Source organism: Tarenaya hassleriana, unplaced genomic scaffold (assembly GCF_000463585.1).
Source record: "Tarenaya hassleriana unplaced genomic scaffold, ASM46358v1 Cleome4, whole genome shotgun sequence".
NCBI lineage: Eukaryota > Viridiplantae > Streptophyta > Magnoliopsida > Brassicales > Cleomaceae > Tarenaya > Tarenaya hassleriana.
The window spans coordinates 2,794,830-2,806,461 of NW_010966881.1; the positions used below are offsets into that span (position 1 = coordinate 2,794,830).

At 36.7% G+C, this 11,632-nt stretch overlaps 2 protein-coding genes across 2 annotated transcripts; both read right to left on the bottom strand.

Annotated features, from left to right (window-relative positions):
- Positions 1 to 1,750: 1,750 nt before the first annotated feature.
- Positions 1,751 to 4,530, bottom strand: LOC104823628. Its single transcript, XM_010555279.2, has 6 exons — positions 3,957 to 4,530; positions 3,707 to 3,872; positions 3,151 to 3,327; positions 2,977 to 3,060; positions 2,560 to 2,641; positions 1,751 to 2,445 (listed from the first exon to the last, which is right to left on the bottom strand). Exons 1-6 carry the CDS (start codon positions 4,289 to 4,291, stop codon positions 1,997 to 1,999), a joined length of 1,293 nt encoding a protein of 430 aa, XP_010553581.1. The 5' UTR covers positions 4,292 to 4,530; the 3' UTR covers positions 1,751 to 1,996.
- A 3,153-nt stretch (positions 4,531 to 7,683) lies between these two features.
- LOC104823629 (BEL1-like homeodomain protein 1) lies at positions 7,684 to 11,155 on the bottom strand. The gene is given in 7 exon segments (XM_010555280.2): positions 7,684 to 8,719; positions 8,827 to 8,887; positions 9,166 to 9,539; positions 9,785 to 9,929; positions 9,931 to 10,546; positions 10,848 to 10,897; positions 11,026 to 11,155. Coding segments are annotated over 5 exon segments (1,689 nt in total). The 5' UTR covers positions 10,311 to 10,546; positions 10,848 to 10,897; positions 11,026 to 11,155; the 3' UTR covers positions 7,684 to 7,990.
- Positions 11,156 to 11,632: the final 477 nt, after the last annotated feature.

Below are 11,632 nucleotides of genomic sequence, written 5' to 3' on the forward strand. Positions count from 1 at the left end.
ATTTGATATTGGTTACTATTAGGGGTGGGCATTCGGTTCGGGTATTTCGGTTATTAACCGAACCGACCGATATATACCCGAACCGAACCGAACCGAATAAAATTAAATAACCGTTTGGTTATAATTTTTTAAAACCCGAAATAACCGAACCCGAACCGAACCGAACCGATTAAAAATTATTAACCGTTTGGTTATAAATTTTTATAAACCGAATTAACCGAATCCGAACCGAACCGAACCGAACCGTTTATATATCTTCATTTATATATATTTATATACATATATGAATGTTTATATTCTTGATTTGATCATTATTTTATTATATTTTAAACGCATTTTATCATTGTTATTATTATTTTTAAAGTTTGTGTGATATAAACATTAGAAAAAAAACGATCTATATTTATTTAATAGTTTTATATCAAAATATAAATTTAGATATTATTATTTTATATGTTAAAATAATTATGATAATATTTTATATTATATTTTATTTGAATATTTTTAATTATAAATGAATTGATTTTTTAAATATTATAACCGAACCGAACCGAAATATTTATTTGGTTATAGTTTGGTTATAGTTTTAAATAGACAAAACCGAACCGAACCGAAACCGAATAAAATTAATTAACCGTTTGGTTATGGGTTTTAATAACCCGAAATAACCGAACCCGAAATAACCGTAACCGATTAACCCGTAACCGACCGTTCGCCCACCCCTAGTTACTATCACATGTTATTCAGTCCAAATTGTTTCAATATTCGGTTATCAACAAAATTGACAATACCAGCCGGTATGAAATGAAACTGTTCTCTAATTGTCTGCCCCATGAAATAAACCGAAGGGCAATTTTAACTCAAACCTTACATTTCACCTGTTTTTTATTATAAAAAATAAGGGGCATTTTAATAGTAATCTTTGTAAAAAAAAAACACACAAAAATGTCTTATTAAGCAGACGGTTGGTATGAAATCAATGTGTTTTGTGATTGGTCAGACCAACAACCCCATGAAAAAGACGATGCCACTTTATACAAAAAAAAAAAAAAAAAACTGTTACTCGACGTTTCACTTAATAAAAAAAAAATCTAACAAAGACATGTGGCTGACCAAAGCCTCCAGCTTTGATATTGGGATGCGAATGGTTATTCCCTAAAACCCTACAAAAATAAATAAACTTTATATTATATTTTTAAAAGGCCGAAGCAAACGGAGATTCCGGGCCATATGTTAATATGCGCTTTCAAACAGTAATCGTTATTTATCTCTCTCCACTGTGTTACACGTCCCATACGAAACGGCACCGTCAACTAGGTCTTATAATAATAATATTTGATAATCATATTTTTTTATATATATATTTTTAAAAAAACATAAACCTCTGGAACACACACGGGGATAACCTTATCTGTAACTCCTGTTTCAAAAATTATTATTTTGCTTTCATTGGTTTGCGTTCTTATATATAAAAAAGGCCCAAAAAATAAGTTACCCCTATTTTTTAATATGATATGATCACTAATGCATAAACGCACTCTGGTCCGAAAGAAATAACCAGATTTAGATATATATATATATATAAGATGTATAAATTATTTCGATTATTTCGAGTTTTGAAAATTTATAACCAGCCGATTATTCGATTTGGGTAATAATCAGATTTGGGAAATAACCAAAATACCCTCACCCCTACCTTTCTTTTATTGGTTTGGATTTTAAAACCAAAAAAATAATACACAGCGTGACATTATCATATAACCTCTCTTTTCTATTAAACCTCCTGAGGCTGCTTCTTTGCTGAGTATTATTACATAACATCAAAACAAAACAAAGCGGATAAGAGACAACACCTTTCTATCTCTCTGAAGTAGAAGACCATCCATCATGGTTTTTTCTTTCTTTTACCATACGATCTGATCAGCTTCCCACCCATCCAATGAATAGAGAGAACAAAAGGGCTTTCTCCCTTTGACTCCAAACGTGTCTAACTATATTACAACCTCTTCCCCATTTTAGCAAACCTTCTCGCCACCCCAAAGATCACGGCCTTTGTCAAGAGCCCTTTGTCAAGTGTGCAAGCCAGTGCAATTGCCCCTCCCACCACAAGAACCTTCTGTACGCTGCTGCTGCTCTTCCCTGAAGGTTTCCGAGGTGAATCCCTTGCTTCGACCTCCTCTTGCTGAAATGATTCCCTCTCTTTGCTCAGATCTTCAAGATTCACTTTGGTATTGATGCGAGCCATTTCCGGTGATGGATGAGATCCTGATTCCGCGGCTCTCAGCTTCTGATAAGCTCGTAACCCGGGCTCGATCTTTTTCACCGCACCCCACATCCCTTGCCTCACTCCCAGCTTAGCAATCTCCCACGGTATTCCCATGTCCTCGTGGTGAAAGAGTATCACCTCACACGCTGTCATCTGACCATCCCCTCTTCTCGATTCAGCTATATATGACAAAACCCATTTGCCGTTTTACGCTTTCGGAATATAGTTTAAACTTTCTAGCAGTCTTGATCATGATTGCATAAATCAGAACACTACGAGGGATGTACTCTTACCCGCGCGAATACACCAGCTTGAATAGTATAAGTCAACACGTCTTGGCTTCTTACGCCGTGGTATAGATGGGTAATTTACTCCCTGAAACCAAATGAAAAGGAAGTATACATGTATCACTTATGGGTGAGGAATATGGCAAGAAACTGGTCTTCTATGCCAACGCCACCACTACAAAATGATGAACTACACCTTCAAATTTCAGTGGCATCAACGATATATAAACCGAAACTGCGAGTCCACTAAGAACAGATGCACTACACATGCCTAAGAACTCGACAACATTAGACATTTCTCAGGTTACAGCATAAGGTACAGACCAATATAAGTTTCGCTATTTCCCTCGCCCACAGCTTAAGCAAAGCAACTACAGGTCCTGCTCAAACCAAAACGACCGAAAAAGCTTTAAGGTCACATACCTTTGTGATGCAGTAAAACACACGCCCAGCATCCCATATTCGGCGGCCTATTATATACTCCCTATCGCTGCAAAAGAAGGGGAACTGCAAGGCAAGCGAATACACACGGAAAAGATACGTTAAGATGGTCCATAGCAAGAAAAGGCAAAGTAAAAGCGAGGAACAAGTGCCCACCTTTCGCACCCATTGCACAACCATAGTACCCGTCTCAAGGCATTCCTCATGTGTAGAAGCATATATAAGCATATCATCCCACTTTGCACGAAATCCATCGTCCCAAAAAAAGTCTCTCACCATCTCAGGAGTGGCATCCTCAAAAAATGTCCTGCTCCGATACTGGGGAGGACCGTTCTGACACACCCCATGAAGCATAATTCAGTCATTTGGGTTATCATGATAAATAAACAGCACTATACTATAAATGGCTGGCTTATCATGCTAAACTACAATATACTATACATGGCTGCCTTATCATGATAAACTACACTATACGACATCAGAAAAGTGGGAGCAATGGTATAGATAACTCGCTTACAATGTTAAACCAGGGATTTGGGGCGAAATATATTTCTTCATCGTTCAACTTTTCATAAACAACACAACTGACCATCTTAAACTAATGCTAGAAAGTGAAAGAACAGCACCAAGGGAGAATGGATGGATGGATATAAGTGTAATTCGGTCATCATCTTAAACTAGAGCACTTGCAGTACAACCAAGAGGTGGGTACCTCTGGATCTCGCCTCCAGGCTTGATACGAGAAAGTGGGATTTGTTCGGTCCATCATCTGAATCCAAGCAGGACCCCCGTCTTTAACCTCGACTAACTTCCATAAATGCCTCAAATCATCTTCTGTCACGAACCCTGATCTCTCTTTCGCAACCTGTGAAGGAAGACTACACAAGAAAAGAGACTAGTCAGCTAAAAGAAATGACCTCAGAACCCAAAGGACAAGGGGAAATTTCCTCCAATATCGGTACCTGCTGTTAAAGCTGGAATTTTGAGAGGATTGGGAGGAAAGGGAATCGTTTCTGACGCCATAATCGACAATCCAGGGAAGCTTTAGGGAGTTCAAACTCGGAATCGAACAAAGATTGAATTTAGATGTGGTTGAATCGGAAGAAGCATGTGGAGAAGATGAAGAAGTGAGTTTCTCTACACCAAAATTTGCCCATTTGGGTTTCCAAATCCAACCGACCAAAACCCCCAAAACTACAGCAGCCCACAGCGGAGACACGAACATGATGAGCTCCGATAACATATCCCCAGTGGCGTGTCGCCGCATAATCTCCGGCAAGGCCGACACCAATCCCATCTTTTCACAACACAACCGAACCGAGACAAGCCAGATGGATCGATAGAGAAGGAAAAGAAGAAAAACCCTCGATCGAATCGAAATAATAAGCGTGAAAGCGCGGCGATTGCTCGAGGGTTTCAACCGAAGGGGGGAGGGAGGGAAAGAAAGAGGATAAAACCCTTAAATCGACCAAACAGGGGGAGAGGAAGAAGACCAAAGGATAGGGGGGAGAGAGAGAGAGAAATCGAATAAAATGAAACGAATCACAGTAAGAAAAGAAGAAAAAAATGAGAGAGAATCAGAGAAGGGGAAACAGAGGGAAGAAGACAAGAACAGAGGATAAGGATTGGGATTTCAAGCGGTAGAGAGAGCTCCGTCTGGGATTACTGTAGGGCCAATTCTCTCTCCTTTATTTCCTTTGCAAATTATGTGATTCATGGAAAAAATATATATATTTTCAAATTGCAATTTTAGATTCCATTCTAATAATCTGTTTTTTTTTTATCTTTTAGAATTGCCTCCAACGACATAATTTATTCTACTTTTATTGTTTTTTTTTTAAAATCGAATGCTAAATCAGGATATTTTTATTTGAGATTTTCGTGGTTATTCCCACGAAAGAAATATATATATTTTATCACATTGATTCTGTGGTCGCCGCGTCTTTGCCCTCTGCCCTCTTATTTTTATAAATATTTAAAATCTATTATTTCTCGGAAGAAGGAGAAAAAAAACATAAAATCCGACAGCTGGCATACTGTCCGAAACCCAGTTTTCATAAAAATAAATAATCTGTTGAATAAAACATTCACAATTTACCGGAAGCTAAAAGAAAAAGAAAAAGAAAAAAAAAAGAGGGCCATAAATAGGGTTGGATTAAATAGAAGTGGATTAGTTTTCAAAGTTTGGTGGTTTTCATCATTTCTTCCCTCTTTTATAATTTTATTTCTCCACCATATTATATACGAAGAAATTTAAATTAAAAAATGTGGTCGGAAGGGGCATTACGCCTTCCATAATTATTATTATTATTATTATTATTATTATTCTATTACAATGATAGGATATGAGACAACATATCTATAACCTCTTTAATATCACATTTTCTATTTGTTGAGAGGCTGATATGATATCCCACATTTTTTTCACAGTTTCTTTTTAAATCCCTTTGCCGATGAAATTTGGTCATTATTTCGCATTTTTTTTTCTTGTGAAAACTTATTTTTGTCAATTTTCAGTGGAAAAAAAATTCTTTCTGAAAAGCTAATTGAGTGATACAAATACATTATTTTTTTTTATAACAGAGGACCCCTATCTACTACCATTCGGCCGCGCTGACTAGATAAATCTCCAATCCGAGAACAGTCTTTGTATATAGATCATATAAATCCAGAAATTACCTCACTTTCCACCAGTCAGGAACCGAACACTCAACCTCAAGGTGGAGTTACCTCATACCCCAAGTTTGACCACTCGCCCACGATCTTGGGTGATACAAATACATTTTACCCCATAATTATTTTTTGCTACATTTTTTTCCCTTGACTCAAATTCAGTTTTGTCTTTCTAAAAAATAATAAGCAAATTCAACTGAGAGTTAATAGACGCGACTATGTTCCTTTCTTGTTTCAAAATATTTGACAAGAACACATTTATAATTAATATTCTTAAAGAGAACGTCCGATATGATGTTCACCGTCAAACATTTTGACGCTGCCACAAAAAGTTGGTTTCGATTAAAAATGGTCAAATGAATTGGAAAATTTTTAAATCGACACACATTTGGAATTTCCATAATTGAGCACTAACACGAACCACATTTCGTTGATGGGCGTTGTGGGCCAGAGTAATTTCGAATTTATTTGAAATCAAATTTTAGGACGTGAATTTCATATCGAATACACATGCATACAACGATTTAGTTATAATATACTCTATACTTTTTATTTTGTGCAGATGGGGGACGAATTCTATCCTTTTTTTTTTCACTGTCTAATTTATAGTTTAATCTTGAGAATAACATACTTTTGTGATTTTGGGTTTTCTTATCTCGAAATAATTCAATATTATTTTTATTATCCTGTTTATGAAAAAAAAAATTAAAGGGAACACAGAAAATTTCAGGTGAATTTTTTGGGTTTATAATTATGATCAACCTTCTATCTCTTTTCCAAGGATTTAGTATCTGTCTTTTTTTGCTTGTTATTCTCACCATTTCTAAATAAATATCGTTTTAGATAATATTTTTTATTATTTAATGGATATTGTTTTAGATTTTCTATATAATTTTGAAAGAAAATATTTAATTTTTACCATTAATTGAAAATAACCAATTTCATTTGAGTATTAATGAGAACATGATTTTTAGAGTATTAAATAATATCATCTATAACTTTTTTATATTTTCTTCGAAAACTGAAAAAAAAAATATAAAGCAACATCTATTGAAAAACGTAAGAAATGACCAAAAAATGAAATAAAATATACAAGTTGTAATTATTTAAAAGCCTATGCACCCATATTTAAACTAAAAACCCTAGCAAGTGAAACCTAAATCCGAACAAATAAATAAAATAAAATTGTTTTTCTTTACTGTTTTCCGAGTAATTTTAATTATAGAAATATTCTCGACCAATCACTACAAAATCGACAAACTGGTTACAGTTTCGTTCAACCAATAGATTTAGAATGTAGATTATATTACTTTAGCCGCACCCAATAATTTGCGTCAATTAGGCCTGAGCCCAACACTATTGGGCCCATGGTGGTACATTAAAGGCTATCTATTCTTAAGCCCAAAATCTGCCTACCAATTCACAAATTATTGTACTCACACGCGTCCTCTTTTGGACCCTACTTTGAAAATATTATTATTAATTGTACATAATTATAAAAAAAAATAAAACAAATCTAAATTTTAAAAAAATCATTTCAACTACGACATTAAAATTTTTGAAAATTTTCATTCAAATATTTTAAACATAATTGCTATAAATTATTAATGAAATAAATAAATATAAAATTATAAAAACTAATTCAAAATTTATTTTGCTCGTTAATTTATTATTAATTCAAATTCAACTTTAGATTGTGTGTATTGTTTTTTTTTTGGGGGGGGGGGGGCTTGCTGAAAGCCTGAAAGAGAAGCTGAAACTGTTTATTATTGTTCATGTCGTAATACAGAGTCAGAATGTTTATGAACTTGACATAAAAGAGAGCACACGTTCATCTCTATATTTGTATCAATCTATGGATACACAGAGAAATCATATCAAAATCAATATTTTTCATTTTTAAAGAAGGAAAAGAAAAGCTAATCATCATCTGAAGGGCTCGACAGGAGCAGATTCCATAACATATTATTAAAGAAAATAGAAAACACAAAAAAAAAAAAAAACTAAAACTATCCATATCAAAATGTACTCTACTATTTATTACCAACAAAATACTATTTCGGTATACGATACAACCAAAAACAAGCTCTATGAAAATTACACCACTAACCCATATAATATATAATGTATTATTCCTATCCATCCTCCAAATAAAAAGCTTACAAAATCAATATACAAGCCTCGAACATATATAACCAAACCCTAAATTACACGTTCTTACGTTCAAATGAGCGTTTCGTGTATAGTATAAACACTTGTAAAAACCTATACTAATCATACCACCGTTTCGGCTTTCCTCCACCTCTCGTTTCATTGATCCTCTTCAGGACACTAAGTGTCCGACGAATCTCTTCTGATTCTCGATGTTGAATCCATTGTAAGCTCCTGAAGACGAATGCGGTGCTGATGATGCTGATGCATTCATGGCGCCAAACTCGTCCGGTACGCCGTCGATTTTCACACTTCTTCCAAGCTGAATGGTGTGATTAGGCATGAAATTTTGGTGATGATGATGGGTTGATGATAAGGTCTCGCAACGAGGCAGCCCAAGAGTGAGTGAGACTCCATTGTTGCCCGAAAATGCCCTCTGTGCCTCGATCATATGATCCGAGACTTCAAATCTTGGCAGCTCATCCATTTGGTACTGCCCGAAACTATTACTCAAGAACGAGTACCCGTCTCTTAGGCCTCGCCCCTCTTCGAGAATATGGTTCACCGTGAGCTTTTCGTTGGAGAGAAAGTCTGTATTTATCGGCTGTATCAGCATTTCGTCATTCGTTCTACGCCTTTTCGGGCTTCCTTGTTCTCCTATGACTCCTTCCAGGTCCATATTGCGGTTAGGCAAGTCGTTGTTTAGTCGGTAGTTCTCCGAAGCGGCAGGGCTCTTGTTTTGATTGCTAGTGGACTTGCAGGCGAGGTCTTCATTGTTTTCGTCCACTGTCTTGTCCGTTGATTCGTTGTTCTTTTCATGTTTCTTCATCTCCTCCATGTACATCTCTTCCACCATCGGTTTCCATAGCCTAACTCTGGCATTTATAAACCAGTTTGATACCTAAAAACAAATCAGCCATCCACAAAAAGAAAAAAGAAAATTAGAAAATATGAGAAACTCCGGTTTATTAGGACAAGAAATAGACTTTTTGTGACCAAATAATCTACCTGGCTTCGAGTTAATCCCGTCTGCTTCGCCAACATGTGCTTGTCTGAATCCTTGGGGTACCTAAACAAAATATATATCAAAACTTTCTTCAAAACCATTCTCATGGAAGAAAGTTTCAAACTTTCTTGAGATCACTAACATGTTTTCGAAGAGAACGTACCACGTGACGATTTCTATACTCATGGATGATAAAATACGTGTTTTAACATGCGAACCACTACAATATAGACGGCTGATGGACACAATTTTCATGTAGATCACTCATAATATTTTCCGATAATACCATCAAATCCTTGGGGGGCATTTCCCAGATTTGGAACAAGAGTTTGGTGACTTACGGATGAAGAAAGTGCTCGAAGAGCCAAGCGCGAAGAACCGAGACAGCCCGTTCGGGCAATCCTCTCTGGGGTCTCCAAGCATTGTTGTTAGAATGTTGGATCACTCCCAGCTGCTGAAGTGTCCTCTGTTGTCTGAAGTGGTGATCCACAAACTTCAACCTCGACCCTTCGAACACACTTTCTTCCTCGCCAAGACACTTGTTCGCCGCCTTGATTTGTCCCGTGATCGCCTCTTTCAGACAACGGAACTGTCTTGATATCGTTTTGAGGGCCAACGAAGTGTATGACTTGGCCGAGCCTGTGCCGGCCGCTTGCTCGAATGATGAGATCACTATCTGCATCTGGTGATGGTACTGCCTGTATCTTTGGTCCACCTTTTGGATAAAAAACGTCAGAAGATGTAAATTAGTGTATGTTTTTTATGAAATGAGACAAAATTAGGTTTGTTGCATGTTTTTTGTTGTGCTACTCATTGCGAGAACTCAATGAATTGTGAAAAAAAAAAGTGTGATAAGAATTTGAACGAGTCCTAATCTCCATTGAAAACGACTCACAAACTTAAGAAGTTTTATAATCCACAAATGTATGTATATACGTACATATACGTATATGTACGTACCTCATGAAGCATGCTAATGAGCTTCGCTTTCTTCATCTGAATCTCCTGCCTCTCCACCGTGCCAACCTCGACGTCGCTCTTTTCGGCGGCGGATCCTTCTCCGGTACCGGCGGAGGATCCGCCGGACAACTTATCTCCGCCGCAAAAAAAGGCTTATATTCATAAAGTTATTAACGTTGACTACTTCGTCAAGAAGCTCTTGTACGGCTTTTAAGTACTTCGAACTAAGAAGATCCGAGACGACGCCGTTTGTTACGCCCGACCCGACCCGGATCTTTTCTTCAGACCCTAACCCAAAGCCGAGATTTTGCGGATGAGATTGTCGTTGTTGTTGTTGGGAAGAGAGGGTGAGCGAGAGGCCTTGTTGGGAGGAGGCGCGTGGTGTTTCACACGCGGTGGACTCCAACTGATGATCGCTGTTGTTATTGTAGAGGTTGTAGTGCACTCGCGGGATGAACCCGTTCTGCTCGGCCGCCGCCGCTGATACGGCGGGGGGGTTGTTGCGTGGCGGTCGGCCGCGGCCCATGGGGATTCAGAAAGGCGAAACTGTTGTTGCCTTGTTGATGGTTGTCGGAGAATTGAATATACGTTGTCGGGTTCATGAGGATCAGTGTCTGTAAACCACCGTCGGTTGCGGCGGCGGAGATCTCCGGCAGGTTTCCATGGAAATAATCGGCCATCGGAAAGAATCGTCGTTTGTTTTCTTGTTCTTGTTTCTTGATTTTCTTGTCTTCTTGTTCTTGGCTCACCGAGACAATGGAACTGTGGGCCCAAGTGATAATTAAGCGAGATGAAACGAAAAAGCTATATACAAGATGGATACATATGTATGGATTTGTTTATATGATTCCAAGACAAGAAAAAGAAAAATCAAAGGGTTCGAAAAAATCATGGATTTTTTTTTGGGGGATAATAATTTATATCATCTCGAAGAAAATAGGAGGAAGAAGAGAGATGAAGAAGTGGATTAGGATATAATTACGATTGGCAATAAATTAGTAAAATAATAGTTAGAGAAAATCGAATAATTAAAACATAGAATTGTGGCAAAAAGATGAAGAACCTGGATTGATCGAGATCCGAGTCTGCACGTGTTTCATGATCATCCGAGAGCTGCAAATGGAAAGGCACATACATATATGATATATACACACATCTATATATACATCTATTGTGTGTGTGTGTGTGTGTGATTGAACAGCCATATGATATATACATATATATATATATATATAACCAACCTGAACATCGATGTGTGTGATTATGAGATCTGTGTGAGAGTTTGGTCTCTGTGTCAGAACACTCAGAAATCTCTGCAACTCTTTCTACACGCTGAAGAAGGAAATATAATACAAAGAATTATGAAAAGAAATAATATATTTATATATTATAAATGGGAGAAAAAGAAATACATAAAGACAAGGGATAAAACAGTGAGAGAAAGGGGGCACCCATCTTTTCCATCACTCCACTCGTTGTCTTGGCACAGTGCATGCGACTATTCTTCCCCTCCTCTTTCTCTTTTTTCAACTCATGGAAAATGAAATGGAATCATAAGTGTTATACGTATTTAGATATACAAATATCATGTAAATTATTGTGTAAAAATATATCTTCTTTCTGGAACGAGCTTTAGTGTTGCTCATATGAGCATTTTCATCCATACAATGCAAATGACATGTTGCTAATGTTTTGTCTTTTCTCTGATTGTTTGTTTGTGGTATTCTTAAAATATTCGATTCTTTATAAGAAAATTTCAGTTTACTGGTAATGAAAGGGGGATATTTAAAATTTATGCTATCATTAGGAAAATCATGATTTTAGACCCAAAATACATTATCCACAATT

What these genes read in the sequence shown, in the direction of transcription:
- LOC104823628 (XM_010555279.2), bottom strand. Translation starts at nt 4,291, where the DNA reads ATGGGATTGGTGTCGGCCTTGCCGGAGATTATGCGGCGACACGCCACT. An exon ending in AATTCCAGCTTTAACAGCAG is followed by an intron (nt 3,873 to 3,956) that starts GTACCGATATTG and finishes TTTCTTGTGTAG; the next exon opens with TCTTCCTTCACAGGTTGCGA. An exon ending in AAGCTGGTGTATTCGCGCGG is followed by an intron (nt 2,446 to 2,559) that starts GTAAGAGTACAT and finishes TGTCATATATAG; the next exon opens with CTGAATCGAGAAGAGGGGAT.